Source organism: Felis catus, chromosome D1 (genome assembly GCF_018350175.1).
Source record: "Felis catus isolate Fca126 chromosome D1, F.catus_Fca126_mat1.0, whole genome shotgun sequence".
In the NCBI taxonomy this organism is placed as follows: Eukaryota; Metazoa; Chordata; class Mammalia; order Carnivora; family Felidae; genus Felis; species Felis catus.
This window is the reverse complement of record NC_058377.1, coordinates 25,934,221-25,951,464: the sequence shown is the minus strand read 5'-3', so window position 1 is coordinate 25,951,464 and position 17,244 is coordinate 25,934,221. Positions and strand designations below refer to the sequence as shown.

At 37.3% G+C, this 17,244-nt stretch overlaps 1 protein-coding gene across 8 annotated transcripts in view; it reads left to right on the top strand.

The window, feature by feature from the left end:
• ARHGAP32 (Rho GTPase activating protein 32) overlaps positions 1–17,244 on the top strand; it is a 297,342-nt gene that overhangs the window by 171,135 nt on the left and 108,963 nt on the right. For all 8 annotated transcript variants that reach the window (XM_023239300.2, XM_045038522.1, XM_019811556.3 and 5 more), the window contains one exon: positions 9,923–10,009. In XM_023239300.2, the coding sequence (XP_023095068.1) occupies positions 9,923–10,009 (87 nt within the window). The remainder of the gene's footprint in view (positions 1–9,922; positions 10,010–17,244) is intronic.

Sequence of the window (17,244 nt, the reverse complement as noted above, 5' to 3'; positions counted from 1 at the left end):
ACAGGGTGATGGAATGGATAAAAAAAAAAAAAAAACAAGACCTATTTATATGCTGCCTCCAAGAGACTCATTTTAGACCTAAAGATACATGCAAATTGAAAGTGAAGAGATGGAGAAACATTTATTATGCAAATGATGTGAAAGTGAAAAGAACAGAAAGCCAGGATAGCAATACTTTTATTGGACAAAATAGACTTTAAAACAAAGACTGTAACAGACAAAGAAGGACACCAAATAATAATTAAAGGGAACCATCCAGTAAGAAGATATAACAATTATAAATATTTCTGCACCCACTTTGGAAACACACAAATCATAACACAGTAACCAACATAAAGGAAGTAGTTGATAGTAATACAGTAATAGTGGGGGTCTTTATCACTACATTTACAACAATGGACAGATGATCCAAATAAAAAAAAAATCAATAAGGAAACTGTTTTTTAATGGCACACTGTACCAGATGGACTTAACAGATATGTTCAGAACATTCCATCCTAAAACAACAAAATATACATTCTTTTCAAGTGTACACAGAACAGTCTCCAGAATAGATCACATATTAAACTACAAAACAAGTCTCAACAAATTCAAAAAGATCAAAGTCATACATGTATGTTTTTTGACTACAATGCTATGAAACTAGAAATCAACCACAAGAAAAAATATGGAAAGAGCACAGAAACATAGGGTTTAAATAATATACTACTAAACAATAAATAGGTCAACCAAGAAATCAAAGAGGAAATAAAAAATTATATATAGAGAAATGAAAATGAAAATGCAAAGTTCCAAAATTCCTTTGGGATGCAGGAAAAGCTGTTCTAAGAGGGAAGTTTATAGCAATACAGGTCTACTTCAAGAAGCAAGAAAAGTCTCAAATAAAAAACCTAACCTTACACCTTTACAAACTAGGAATAGAAGAAACAAAACCCCAAACCAGCAGAAGGAAGGAAATAATAAAGATTAGAGCAGAAATAAATGATATAGAAACTAAAAAACAAAAAACAATAGAGCAATGAAAACAGGAGTTGATTCTTTGAAAAGATCAATAAAATCAATCTAGCCAGACTCATCAAAAATAGAGAGGACTCAAATAAAATCACAAATGAAAGATAACAACTGACGCTACAGAAATCAAACAGTTGTAAGAGAATATTATGAAAAAGTATAAGCCAACAAATAGGACAACCTAGAAATGGGTAAATTCCTAGAAACATACAACCTACCAAACTGAAGCAGGAAGAAATAGAAAATTTGAACAGAATACCAGCAATGAAATTGAATCCATAATCACACAACTACCAATGAACAAAGTCCAGGACCAGACTGCTTCACATAATTCTGTCAAACATTTAAAGAAGAGTGAATACCTATTTTTCTCAAGCTTTTCCAAAAAATGAAAGAGGAAGGAAATCTTCCAAATTCCTATAAAGCCAGCATTACCCTGATACCAAAACCAGATAAAAGCACCACAAAAAAGGGAACTACAGGCCAATAGCTCTGATGAATATAGATACAAAAATTCTCACCAAAATATTAGCAAACTGAGCCCAACAATACATTAAAAAAAGATCATTCACCACAATCAAGTGCGATTTATTCCTGGGTTCAGTATTTGCAAATCAATCAGCTTGATACATCACATCAATAAGGTAAAGGATAAAAACCTTATGATCATTTCCATTGGTACAGAAAAAGCATCTGACAGAATACAATATCCATTCATGATAAAAGCCCTCAACAAAGTAGGTTTAGAGGGAACATATGTCTAATAATGAAGGCCATATATGAAAAACCCACACATCTTCAATGGGGAAAACAGAACTTTTCCTTTAAGGAACAAGACAGGGATGTCCATTTTCACCCCTTTTATTCAACATGGTACTGGAAGTCCTAGCCACAGCAATGAGACAACAACAACAACAACAACAAAATAAAAGGCATTCATTTTGTTAAGGAAGAAGTAAAACTTTCACTTTTTGCAGATGACATGATACTATATATAGAAAACCTGAAAGACTCCACAAAATTAGTAGAACTGATAAATGATTCCAGTTAAGTCGCAGGATACAAAATCAATGTAGAGCAATCTGTTGGATTTCTATATACTAATAATGAAGCAACAGAAAGAGAAATTAAGAAAACAATCCCATTTATACTTGCACCAAAAATATTAAACTACCTAGGAGTAAGCTTTACCAAGGAGGTGAAAGACCTGTACTCTGAAAACTATAAAACACAGATGAAAGAAATTGATGACAAAACAAAGAAATAGAAAGACATTCCATGCTCATATATTGGAAGAAAAAATATGGTTAAAATGTCTATACTATCCCCAACAGTCTACACAAAACATTTTAATTCAGTCCCTATCAAAATGCCAGCAGCATTTTTCACAGAACTAGAACAATTAAAAAATTTGGAACCACAAAAGACTCCGAATAGCCAAAGCAGTCTTGTAAAAGAAAAACAAAACTGGAGAATCACAATTCCAGACTTCAAGCTGTAGTAATCAAAAAAGTATGGTACTGGTACAAAAAGAGACACATAGATCAATGGAGCAGAGTAGAAAGCTCAGAAATAAGCCCACAATTGTATGGTCAATTAATCTTTGATGAAGAAGACTAACTAGGCAATGGGGAAAAAAAGTCTCTTCAACAAATGATGTTGGGAAAACTGGACAGCTACATGGAAAAGAATGAAACTGGAACATGTTCTTTCACTATACAGAAAAACAAACTCAGAATGAATTCAGGACCTAAATGTGAGACCTGAAACCATAAAAATCCCTGAAGAGAGCACAGGTAGTAATTTCTCTGACATCAGCTATAACAACATCTTTTTTGATATGTTTCTGGAGGCAAGGGAAACAAAATAAAAAAGAAGCTATTGGGACTATATCAAAATAAGCTTTTTGCACAGCAAAGGAAACAACCAACAAAACTAAAAGACAACCTACTGAATGGGAGAAGGTATTTGCAAATTACATATCCAGTCAAGTGTTAGTATCCAAAATATATGAGAACTTATAGAACTGAACACCAAAAACAAAACCAACCAACCAACCAAACAAAACCACACCAGTTAATCCAGTTAAAAATGGGCAGAAGACACGAACAAAGATTTCTCCAAAGAAGACATCCAGAGGGTCAACAGACACATGGAAAGATGCTCAACACTGCTCATCGGCAAGAAATGCAAATCAAAAACCACAATAAGATAATCACCACACACCTGTCAGAATGGCTAAAATCAAAAACTGAAGAGACAAGTGTTAGTAAAGATGTGGAGGAAGAGGAACCTTTGTGTACTGTTGGTGGGAATACAAACTGGTATGGCTGTTGTAGAACACTGTGTGGAGGTTCCTCAATAAATTAAAAATAGGACTACCCTAGGATCCAGTAATCACAGCACTGGGTATTTATCCAAAGAATACAAAGACACTAATTTGAAGTGATACATGCGCCCCTGTATTTATTGCAGTATTATTTACCCTTGATCTTAGCCAAAGGCTGAGAAGCGATATTGCAGCATTATTTACAATAGCCAAATTATGGAAGCAGCGTGTATCCATTAATAGATGAATGGATAAAAAAGAAGTGGTATATATATACAAGAGAATATTATTCAACCATCAAAAGGATGGAATCTTGCCATTTGCAATATCATGGATTATTGTATAATGCTAGAGAATATAAGGCTACCTGAACTAAGCCAGTCATAGAAGAACAAATACCATGTGATTTCACTCATATGTGGAACTTAAGAAACAAAAAACAAATGAGGAGGAAAAAGAAAAAAGGAGACAAAGCAAAAAAATGAGCTTTTACTTTAAGGGAAGAAACTGATGGTTACCAGAAGTGAGGTCAGGGTGGGTGGGTGAAGTAGGCGAAGGGGATTAAGAGAAGGGAATTTATGAGTCCTGAATAATACATGGAGTTATCAAACCACTGTATTGTATACCTGAAACTAAAATAAAAATTTATGTTTATTGGAATTAAAAAACAAATTGTATGGGTGAGACCCCAACCAGGCAAAACTGATAACTGTGGCCCCTGGGCTGACCTGCATTTTGGCTCTGTAGATGGGCAGAGCTCCTGGTGGGGCTTTCTTACCAGGCAACGTTGCCAGCAGGGGCATGGTGCCACGATGTCATGGTACCAGTATCCATTGGCTGGTTGCTCTGTGTCGCACCCCCCTTTTTTGTTACTAAGTGACCCTAGGTGGTCTCCCTCTGCCAATTCCTTCAGTGTTCCCTGTGAGGAAAGACAGGAATGGGCCTCCTGAAGATCACGTCTGAGCATTGGGGAAGTTGGATATCTCTAATGGGCTCTTTTCTCCCAAAGGAAGGTCACAGTCCTAGGGAATCCTTTCAGTGTGGTGCTATGCTGGCCTGGGAAAGGGGTGATAGTCATCGTGAAACCACTCCTCTTTACCTTCTGATGTGACTTTCTTAATTTTTGTGGTCTAAGTTTTGTGTTGACCTCACCTCCCAAGTTCTGGGATTTTCAGAAAGGTATTCTTGTGTGTTGATAGTTGCTAATGCCTGTTTTTGTGTGGGGGTCTAGAGTCTGGGCTCTCCTGTTCTTCCTTCCATCTTCCTTTTTAATTTTTTTTTTTTTTTGAGACAGAATATGCACTTGGCAAGCAGGCATGGGAGGGGCAGAAGGAGAAGGAGAGAGAGAATCTTAAGCAGGCTCCATTCCCAGTGTGGAGCCTGATGCAGGGTTGGATCTCACGACTGTGAGGTCATGACCTAAGCCGAAATCAAGACTCAGACAGTCAACCGACTAAGCCACCCAGGTGCCTCATCCTATTCTTCCATCTTCTTTATTTATTTTTTAATGTTTATTTATTTATTTTGGGGGAGAGACATAGCACATGAGTGGGAGAGGGGCAGAAAGAGAGGAGAGAGAGAGAGAGAGAGAGAGAGAGAGAGAGAATCCCAAGCAGGCTCCACACTGTCACTGTTAAGCTTGATGCGGGGCTTGAACTCACAAACTGCGAGATCATGACCTGAGCCAAAACCAAGAGTCAGATGCTTAAGCGACTGAACCACCCAGGTGCCCCTTAGATTGTTTTTTTTTTTTTTAATTTTTTTTTTTAACGTTTATTTATTTTTGAGACAGAGAGAGACAGAGCATGAACGGGGGAGGGTCAGAGAGAGAGGGAGACACAGAATCTGAAACAGGCTCCAGGCTCTGAACAGTCAGCACAGAGCCCGACGCGGGGCTCGAACTCACGTACCGCGAGATCGTGACCTGAACCGAAGTCGGACACCCAACTGACCGAGCCACCCAGGCGCCCCTGTTTTTTTATATTTATTTTTGAGAGAGAGAAAGAGAACGAGCCTGAGCACGAGTGGGGGAGGGGCAGAGAGAGAAGGCGGCAGAGCATCTGAAGTGGGCTTTGTGCTGACAGCAGAGAGCCCGATGGGGACTTGAACTCCACAACCATAAGATTATGACCTGAGCTGAACTTGAATGCTTAACTGATTGAGCTGCCCAGGAGCCCCATATTCTTCCTTTTTCCTGATATGACTTCTATAATCTCTTTATGTCTTTCTCTTTTTCCTTCTGGGATTTTCATAATGCATGTGTTGGTCTTCTCGAAGGTGTCCTACTGGTTCCTGAGTAACATTTCACCTTTTTAAAAAAAATGTTCATTTATTACAGGGGAGGGGTAGAGAGAGAGGGACAGAGGATCCAAAGTGGGCTCTGTGCTGACAACAGCGAGCCTGGTGCGGGGCTCAAACTCAAGAATGGCGAGATTATGACTTGAGCCAAAGTCAGATACTTAACTGACTGAGTCCACCAGGTGCCCTACATTTCCCTTTTTAAAAACTTTTTCTTTCTGTTCTTTGGACTGTGTATAGGTTTATGCTGCTTTCTGAAACTTTTCGTTTTACCACTTTGCTTTGATGAAGACCTACATTAGTAGAGTAACGGCTTTTTTTCATAAAAGTGAAAACCCTTTTTGGATTTCTTTCAGTAGCAAAACCAGGTACCAACTAACAGAGGTCTTTCGTAAAAGTAAGGTGGTGTAATGTAGACTTTTGAAAGGCAGGGGATACTCTTTGCTTTATACCATTTTGGCTTTTAAAAGGTTTCAAAGGCTCTCTCTCAAAAATAAGTAAACATTAAAAGATTAAAAAAAAAAGGTGGGGGGTGCCCGGGTATGGCTCAGTTGGTTAAGTATAGGACTTTGGCTCAGGTCATGATTTCACGGTTTGTGAGTTCGAGCCCCGTGTCTCAGCTGTGCTGACAGCTCAGAGCCTGGAGCCTGTTTCGGATTCTGTGTCTCCCTCTCTCTCTGCCCCTCCCCTGCTCGTGCTCTGTGTCTCTCTCAAAAGTAAATAAACATTAAAAAAAAAATTTAAAGGTTAAAGGAATGCTCTACTTTTTGGATAGTGGGGGAAACCTGTGTTTTGACTTATTCTGTCTTTCAGTAAGCTGATTTTTCTTGCCCAAATCTGCTGTTGATCCCTTTAGTGCATTTTTTAGTTTTAGTTAGTATTTAGATCCCTTTAGTTAGAATTTTTAGCCATTCCCCAGATTCGTTTTTTGTTCCCTTTTTTACTTTCTGTTTCTTCTTGATATTTTCATTTATTTATAAATTGTTTTTCAGGTTTCCTTTAGTTCTTTGTGGTTTCTTTGACTTCTTTGAGTGCATTTCGTGTGGTACATTTAATATGTGTTAAGTCCTCTATCTGGACTTCTCAGGGATAGCTTCTATTGTTTTGTTTTTTTTTTTTTCATGTCAATGACTCATGCCTTCTGGTTTCTTTGTATATCTTGTGATTTTGTTGTTGTATACTGGACATTGGATATTATAATGTGGTAACCCTGGGAACTGGATTCTATCCCTCACCACAGGTTTGCTGTTTTTCATACTGAGGGCTGCAGTCTATGTTTTTAGTGACTTTAACAGACTATTTTTGAAAAGATCGTGTTCCATGTCATATGTGCTCACTGAAGTCTTTCTTCTTTTACTTGTGTTCAGGTAGTATTTTGTCAGGGAATTCCCTGAAAGCCAAGAACTAAAAATAAAAAATAAAATAAAGAAAAAGCCACTTCCTCCAGTCTTTGCATACTTCCTTTGTGTTGGGGCACTCATTCAGCAATGAACCGGGCTTTTTACAGCTCTGACAGCCTGGAGAGTAGAGGTGAAAGCTTAGGTCTTCTCCCATCTTCCGTGCATGTGTCCCAGCCTGGACATGTTCATGGGTTTCTAGAGTGCTCTCGTTTCCCAAGGAGCCTCTCTCCTCAGCTCTTTCTCCTGGGCTTTAAGCTGACTATAATCTTTTGCTTCATATGACTGAAGACTTTTAGTTTATTTTACAATATCTTAGCAACGCTGCTTTTTTAAATCCCTGAATGAGTTCCAAGTTAGGTGAAAAAGAGATGTGTGCCGTGTGTCAGTTCTTCATGTAGCTGCCAGACAGATTAGAAGGGACATGCAGTCGTTTGTCAATGATGTCTCTCCTCCTTCTGGACCCAGGGAAACGGGGTCCTGTACTTGGGGCCAGGGCTGCTATCCACAGGAGTGCTGCCAAGATGGGGAGGAGTGGAGCGAGGGTGGGTGAAAATGCCACAGAGTTTTTAAGTTGGCTTTTTCTTGATTCAGCGTTCTCATGGTGATTGTAAACCTTTACTGTATTCTAGCATACTGCGAAAGTTGGTTGGGAGAGTTTTTGCTTGTTTGTTCATGTTTCTGTGAAGGGACTGGGATTTGCAGTTGCCTACTCTGCCATTTTACTGACATCATTGGACCATCTGTCTTTGCTGTTCGTTCCTCCACATCCATCTTTTTGCCTTTTGGGGGAAGTTTCTTCTCTTCTTCCTGACCCTCTCCTCCCCCCAGTTCTGTTTAGGAAGATTGATTTTATTTCTAGTCTTTACTTATTTTGTAGTTACTGACATTTTAATTTATTTTTATTTTTAATTTTTTTTTTTTAAGTTTATTTGCAGAGAGAGAGAGTGAGCATGAGTGGACGAGGTGCAGAGAGAGAGGGAGAAAGACAATCCCAAGCAGGCTCTGTCCTGTCAGTGTGGAGCCCAACATGGGGCTCGATCCCAGGAATCGTGAGATCATGACCTGAGCTGAAATCAAGAGTCAGACGTTTAACCGACGTCTGTAGTTGCTGTCATTTTAAAGTTTTATATTCTCCCTTATGGTTTGGATGTTTGGAAATCTTGTGTGTTTTTTTTCCCATTGTGGGGAAAGTGAAAATTGATGAGATATCTGACGATCTATTTATGCTTTACTGCCAAGCCACCAGTTTTCTGACCTAAGGGAGAGCATGCGCTCATTCTCTGTCTCAGTCTTGAGTGCCTCAGAGGGCAGAGGGCCCTCTGCGCTTTCTTGCCCTGTCCCTGTCTACACTGGTTAGCTGCCGTGTGCTCGGGGAGACTTCACACACTGCACAGGTTCATCTCTCTCCGTTCTCCTGGTTTATCTGTCTCTGTTCTCCTGCTCTTGCCCGAGCTGTTGGTGCATTGACCCTGTCTATATACCTGGGGAGGGGGGTGGGTATTGACTCTCTGTTACAAGGTTTTCGTTGGAATTTTAGTTCATAAACTCTAGTCCATATGCGGTCTTCATGGTTTGGCTGGTTTCTGCTTAACCCTGTCTAATGCAGGTTCTTTCTCCTCCTGCATCTTTACCAGGCTTCTGAGCACGTCCATGAGTCTCTTCTGTCCCATGAATGTCTTGTCACTTTCTACAACTTAGTTCATTTAGGTTTTTTCTCACCCTTAATCCTTTTTTTAAAGTATGATTTTGTAGTGAATCTGCCTTATTTTGACTGGTGTGAGAATAATCATTATCCTGCGAACTTCTACTTAAGACCAGAATGTTTTTTTTAATACCTCAGTGATCCTGCTTTCAAAAATAGAGACTATGTCCTCATATTTTATTTTTATAATATTAGCTATAATGATAGGTAACATTAAGTACTTACTGAGTACCAGGCGTCTTGGTGAATACTTTCTGTGCATTATCTCATTTGATCCTCACAAACTTGAGAATAAGCATTATTATTTCATTCCCATTTTCCTGATGTGAGATTATATGGGTTGCTCAATATTGTACAGCTAGATAGTGACACTTTTGAACTCAGGGCTGTGTATCTCTGGAGCAGAGTTTGTAAACGTAATATAAATGTGAGAAGAGAGCTGTATGTGAAAAAAGTCACAAAGCAAGTGGCATGATGAATGACAGTGAACATTCAGCCTAAATACTGGGGAACAAATGAAGAGCAATTAATTCTGTGGCAAAGTCTTCTGGAGAATACATGCCTCCTTTAAAGGGTTTGGTCACTTTTCCGTTCCAGCCGGTTGTTGCTCATATGAGAATATGGGTCCGATATTTCAGATTTTCTGATTTTTCAAAGAAGTCAAAATGTGTATTTTTCCTATGAAACCACCCCATTTCTAAATTTGAGGTGCTGGTTTAAAAAGACATAAAATCCAATGTACAGACATACATAATTCTGAAGTGACATGTGTCTGCAGGCCCGGACTATTCTCTGGGAAGTCAGTTTCCAGTCTGTGTAATAAAGCCTGAGCCCTCTCTAACCACTTGGGCATGCTGTCTCTCAGTGCCTGCCTTACTGCCTTCCTTTCACATATGTGCTAAATAAGGAAGTGAAGACCTACTCATGAATGAATGTATTTTATTTCTTTCTGTTATGCAGTTGTGCTAGTTTAGATTTAAGTTACAAAGACAATTCTTAGAAACGTAGTTTTTGAAAAATCCTGAATTCTTCATTTTGTCTTCCGTAAGCAATAGATTTCCATTAAAAGGCCTATCTTACAGCGAGTTAACGTGAGGGTTCAAGTATTACTGAATGCCTCGTTTATTCGTCATTAATCACGACTCTCCCTCTCTTCTGCCCCCCCTTTTTTTTTTGACATAGCTTTCGCTTTCAGAAGAACAGAATGAAGTAACGAAAAACGGCTGTGAATCTAAAGAGCTGGTCTACCTCGTGCACATTGCTTGTCAGGTAATTTTGTGGATGTGGAGGCTCCTTTTAGTGCATTTCTTCAATGGCTAATAGAATTCGCAGAAAGATACCTGTGTGATACTGAAGTGGAATTGGACACTGCATGACTATTGTTAAGAAAATAAATGGTATCCTTTAAAAAAGAGATTAATGTGTTCGTACAATATTACATGGAGGGCACAGTTTAGTATTGTAACTTGCATATCTTCTATCTGCATCTTTAGAAAGTTTTTAAGGTTTTAGACATTTGTGGATGAATACCAGTGACAATGGCAACACAAATGTTTTGTTTTATTCTTTGTCCCCATCATATTGGCAGTTCTGCATGTACTCAGGGTTGAAACAATTAATAGAATCAGTCTTACAGATACTTAATTTACAGACGTAATTGAAAGCTCTTCTTGTAAGAGTTAAGGAAATACATCGTTTATTGACAATTAGATTAAATGAATCAGCTACTGGTCCCCTATCACAGTAAAAGAGCAGATGAAGTTCTGCCTGAGATGCTCACTTTTCTAACCAAGACAGTACATTTCACTATAGTGTCTGTAGTGTATGTGGTGTATATGGGCGGGGGGGGGGGGTGTTTTAGAAGGGCACTGTTTCTTGACTCTTAGTATTGAAACTTTTGTGATGGGGGTGCCTGGGTGACTCAGTCAAGTGTCTGACTCTGCTCGGATCAGATCTCATGGTTCATGAGTTTGAGTCCCACATCAGGCTCTGTGCTGACAGCTCAGAGCCTGGAGCCTGCTTTGGATTCTGTGTCTCCTTCTCTCTCTGCCCCTCCCCCATTCTCACACGGTGTGTGTGTGTGTCTCTCTCAAAATAAATGAACATTCCAATTTTTTTTAATTTAAAAAATAAAACTGTTGTGAGTGTAAGTACTGTGACTTCTCTTAATGAGATTTAAAAAGGGTCATTGTAGCATTATTTCCTCCGTCAACTAAGTAGTTTAGTTCCTGTTAATTTACTTTACATTCATTAAGCCTTATGTCTAGTTTTAAGTTCATAATTGTAAAGTAAGTGTTTTTGAGGGAGGCTTTCTTTTGTGCAAAGTTTTTAGTTTTCTTTGGGAAAGAGTTAGATAAGGGCATTTATGTTTTTTTTTTTCCTCAAAAAGTGTTATTCCTTCACCTGAAGTTAAAAATTATATGATCTTGAAAAATCTAATGCTTATCTCATATGGGAAATCCCTGACTTCTTAGTCTTCGTGACTTTAAGGAGAACCTTTCAGAATTTAGTGCTTTATTTATAGATGTAAGAATATGAGATTGGAAATTGACTTTAGCTTGTATAGAAATAAGATGGCCAAAGTTTCATATTGTTTAAATATGTTTTATTGTGTGTCATCTTGGTTCCTTTGAGGAAGTAGGCAGCTCTGAATCACTGTTTTGTGTCCTGTTTCAAAAAATGCTTCTATTTCATGACTTAATTTTTAAGTGAAAGTTTCACATGTTCTATGGTGAACCATTACTCACACATTAGTGTAAATCATATCCTCTTTATGTAGAGTACATGATTGGCATGTCAATAATGAATTTATTAATCCCTCTATGACCTAACATCTTTTAGCACCTTTCCTTCTCACCATTAATTTTCATATGTTCTGACAATGCAAATAGTTTTCTCATAAGCAAATCAAAATGTTATAAATACTGGTACCATATTTTTAAGTGAACTTGAAAAGGTAAGCATGGTATTTTGGAACCATATGCCAGAATGTATAATTGTCACTTGATTATGCTTAGTGAACTAGTTACCTAGCTACTTAGACTATTTCCTGGTTGCAAGTATCTTGTCAAGCTGCTTAAAAAAATTCAGACTACTTGGTACGCTATTCATTACATCAAAGTTACTGCAATATAATAATGCCATCGTACCTCTCTGTAGCACTGAAAGTAATCATTGATGCACACCCCCTCCCCTCCCGGCTCACTTTCTGTATTCTTGCCATATGTGTTGGCCATAAATCATGTTAAATTAGAATCATATATATTTTTTAATAACTAAAATTATAAAGACTCATAATCAAACCCTCTCATTTTTGCCAGTGAGGGAATTGAAGCCCAAATTACTGATGTGGCTTTCCTAAGTTCTGTAAAATCTTAGCACTAACTTCTAGGGACTTCAGTTTCCTGATGATCAGTTTTTCCTGCATGTCGGTGGAATTTACAATCTAGAACAGACTTAAGATATTGCCTGGTCTTCAGATAGGATATGATCACCATTACATGCTGATGTAATCTGTACGAGAAACCACTTTTTCACATATTGCATATTTTTGCTAATTTCTAATTTTTAATTAAAGTAAACTTGGAATTCTTTTTATTTAACCAAAGTATTTGTCTTTCATCTGAACCCACTCTTCTCCTGTTCTTTTATCCTAGAAAATGGCCAATTTTCTGTGAAAATTCTGAAAAAACTCTGGATTTTTTTTTTCCCCGCTTTTTGGAGGTTAAATAATACTGATTCTCTTAGGTCTTATCTTTGAAACTTTAATTGTGCTTTCATCTCTGCCTTTCAAGTTTTTATTTCTTGTTAAATTGTGAATTCAGAAATGTAAACCATGTCTTTCATACTGAATTGATCCAAATTCAGTAGGCATTTTGATTATCTATGTGTTTATATAAGTACACAGATACTGCGACATACAGTACAACATTTAATTCTTACAACAACCGTGTGAGGTAAATAGTCTGTGTTTCATTTTACACATGATGAAGACTCAGGAATGTTAATAACTTCCCCAGGGTCATAAAATTAAAGAGAAAGACCAGGATTTGAACCTCAGTCTAGTGTTTTTGTTTGTTTGTTTGTTTATTTGTTTGTTTTACTGTTGTTGTCTAGTAAGATTTATACTCGGTTAGCTACTCTGAAATCTGCAAGCATTTTTTTTTTAATTTTTTTTTCAACGTTTATTTATTTTTTGGGGGACAGAGAGAGACAGAGCATGAACGGGGGAGGGGCAGAGAGAGAGGGAGACACAGAATCGGAAACAGGCTCCAGGCTCTGAGCCATCAGCCCAGAGCCTGACGCGGGGCTCGAACTCACGGACCGCAAGATCGTGACCTGGCTGAAGTCGGACGCTTAACCGACTGCGCCACCCAGGCGCCCCTGAAATCTGCAAGCATTTTGTAAATGGTAGTAAATAATTACAGAAATGCACTGAGAGTGACAGTCAAGTTTCTTTGTATGACTTCAGTGGAGAGAGTTCATATGTACATATTTTAGGACATATATATGTGTCTTTTTTTTTCTCATTTAGAAGTGTGGGTTTATGGGTTTTTAGGATAAAAATACTTTTAGAAATTTTGGAAAATATGGGAAATGGAGAAAAAAAGAATAAAATTGCTGTAACACTACTACCCTGATATAGTCTCTGCTTACACTTTTGTATATTCTTGCTTTGTTTTCCATAGTTGTATTTTAGGATTGGATACAGAGATATATATACAATTTTATGTAATTATTTATAAAGCATTCCTCCGTTGGTTATAATCTCCCTGTAAACATTCATTAATTAATATACTGAAGTATAGTTGACATACAGTGTTATATTGTTTTAGGTGTACCAACATAATGATTTGACATTTACACGTGGTACAAAATGTTCACCATTATACGTATACTTACCATCTGTTACCATACATAGTTATTACAATATTATTGACTCTGTTCTTTATGATATACTTTACATCCCTCTTAGTTATTTTATAACTGGAATTTTATATCTCTTAATCCCCTTCACCTATTTCATGCATCCCCCACCCTTCTCCCCTCTGGCAGCCAGTTCTTTGTATTTATGAGTTTGTTTCTGTTTTGTTGTTTGTTCATTTGTTTTGTTTTTTAGAGTCCACATATAAATTAAATGATAAGGTGTTTGTCTTCCTGTGTCTGACTTATTCCAGTTAGCATGACCCCCTCAACGTCTGTCTGTGTTGTCACAAATGACAAGATCCCATTCTTTTTTTAATGGCTGAGTAATATTCCATGTACCTATATTCCATAACTTCTTTATTCATTCACCTTTCAGTTGACACTTAGGTTGTTTCCTTATCACATCTATAGTAAATGATGCTGCAGTGAACACAGTAGTGCATGCATTATCTCTTTGAATGAGTGTTTTGTGTTTTGGCGGGGGGGGGTAAATAGCCCGAAGAGGAATTGCTGCATCATAGGGTATTTCTGTTTTTAAATTTTTGAGGAACCTCTACACTATTTTTTTTTAGTGTTTGCGCCAATTTACATGCCCACCAACAGTACATAAGGGTTTCCTTTTCTCTATATCCTTGTGCCAACAATTGTTATTTCTTGTCTTTCTGATACTATCCCTTCTGACAGGTGGGAGTAACATCTCATTGTGGTTTTGAGTTGCATTTTCCTGTGATTAGCAATGTTGAACATTTTTTCATATGTCTCATGATCATCCGTATGGTCATTTTCTTCCATTTTCTTTGGAAAAATGTCTCTTCAGGTCTTGTGCCCATTTTTAAAATAAGATTGTTTTTCTGTGTGTGTGTGTTGGGTTATTTGAGTTCTTTGTATATATATATCTTACTTGATATATCACTTGTAAATATCTTCTCCCATTTAGGAGGTTGCCTTTTCATTTTGTTGATGGTTTCCTTCTCTGGGGAAAAAAAAAAAAGCTTTTTAGTTTGATGTAGTCTCAATTTTTTATATTTGTTTTTGTTGCCCTTGCTTGAGACAAATCCAAAAAATAATATTGCTAAGACCAATGTCAAAGAGTTTATTGTCTGTGTTTTCTTTGGGAAGCTTTATGGTTTCAGGTCTTACATTTAGGTTTTGAATCCATTAAAAATTTTTTTTGTAACATTTATCTGAGAGAGAGAAAGAGACAGAGCATGAGTGGGGGTGGGGCAGAGAGAGAGGGAGGCAAGAATCTGAAGTAGGGTCTAGGCTCTGAGTGGTCAGCACAGAGCCTGTGGTGGGGCTCAAACTCATGAACTGTGAGATCGTGACCTGAGCTGAAGTCAGACACTTAACTTACTGAGCCACCCAGGCGCCCCAGGTCTTGAATCTATTTTGAGTTTGTTTTCATATATGGTGTAAGGAAATGGTTCAGTTTCATTCTTTTGCATGTAGCTCTTCAATTTTCCAAACACCATTTATTGAAGAGACCGTTGTATATTTTGCCTCCTTTGTCATAGGTTAATTGACCATATAAGCGTGAGTTTATTTCTGGGCTCTCTACTTTGTTCTGTTGATCTATGTGTCTCTTTTTGTGCCAGTACTATACTGTTTTGATTACTGTAGCTTAAAGGTGTAGTTTGAAATCTAGGAGCATGATACCTCCAGCTTTGTTCTTCTTCCTCAAGATTGTTTTGTCTGGATCTTCTGAGGTTGCATACAAATGTTAGAATTTTTTTGTTCTCGTTCTATGAAAAGTACTGTTGGTGTTTTGATAGGGTTCTAGTTCTATGAAAAGTACTGTTGGTGTTTTGATAGGGATTACATTGAATCTATAGATTGCTTTGAGTAGTATAGACTGTGAAACAATTTTAAATCTAGTCATGAGCATGGTATATCTTTACATTTATTTTTGCCATCTTTCTTTCATTAATGTCTTACAGTTTTCAGAGTATAGGAGTTTCACCTCCTTGGTTAAATTTATTTCTAGCTATTTTATTATTTTTAATGCAATTGCTAGTGATATTTTTTTCTTAATTTCTCTTTCTGTTTGTTATTAGTATATGGAAATCAACAGATTTCTTATATAAATTAATTATCAAATTCATTATATTATCTAATATTAATTATATTAATTTTGTATCTGCAACTTAACTCATTCATTAGTTCTGATAGAGTTTTTCTGTGAAGTCTGGGTTTTCTATATATAGTGTCATGTTGTCTGCAAATAGTGACAGTTTTTATTTCTTCCTTACCAGTTTACATTCCTTTTACTTCTTTTTCATATCTGATTGTTATAGCAAAGACTTCCAGTACTTTGTTGAATAAAAGTGGTGAGACCTCATCCTTGACATGTTCCTGATCCTAGAGGCAAAGCCTTCAGCTTTTTGTCATTGAGTATGATTCTATCTGTAGTTGTGTTACATATGACCTTTATTATGTTGAGGTATGCTTCCTCTATTACCACTTTGTTGAGAGTTTTTATCATGAGTGGATGTCGAATTTTATCAAATGCTTTTTCTGCATCTATTGAAATGATGTGTTTTTTTTTATTCTCCATTTTGTTAATGTGGTGTATCATTTTGATTGATTTGTGGATATTGAACCATCTCTGCATCCCTGTCAAATCCCACTTGACCATGATGTGTGATCCTTGTACTGTTGAATTTATTCTTCTAATATTTTGTTGAGGATTTTTATAGTTCCATTCATTAGGGATATTGGTCTGCAGTTTTCTTTCTTTGTAGTGTCTTTGTCTGGTTTTGATATCAGAGTAATGCTAGTTCATAGAATGAATTTGGAAGGAGTCTTTCCTTTTCAGTTATTTGGAATAGATTAAGCATGCTAGGTATTCAGTTTTCTTTACTTTTTTTTTTCTCCAGTTTCACCTGTGAAGCCATCTGGCCCTAGACTTTTGTTTGTTGGGAGGTTTTTCATTACGGATTGAATTGTATTACTAGTACTTGGTCTGTTCAGATGTTCTTTTTCTTCTTGATCAAGTCCTAGAAGATTTTATGTTTTTAGGGATTTATCTGTTTTTTGTAGGTTGTCTAATTTGTTGATGTGTAATTGTAGTAGTCTAATGACTTTTTGTATATCTGGGATGTGAGTTGTAAGTTCTCTTCATTTCTGATTTTATTTACTTGACTCCCTTCTTTTTTTTCCTTGATTAGTCTGGCTAAATATGTTTGTATTTTTTTTTTTAATTTTTTTTTTCAACGTTTATTTATTTTTGGGACAGAGAGAGACAGAGCATGAACGGGGGAGGGGCAGAGAGAGGGAGACACAGAATCGGAAACAGGTTCCAGGCTCCGAGCCATCAGCCCAGAGCCCGACGCGGGGCTCGAACTCACGGACCGCGAGATCGTGACCTGGCTGAAGTCGGACGCTTAACCGACTGCGCCACCCAGGTGCCCCAAAATATGTTTGTATTTTTACAGATTTTATTTTTTAAGTAGTCTCTACATCCATTGTGGGGCTCAAACTCACAACTCCAAGATCAAGAGTCACAAGCTCCACTGACTAAGCCAGCCAGGCACCACTGTCTAAAGGTTTATCAACTCTTAGTTTCATTGATCTTTTCT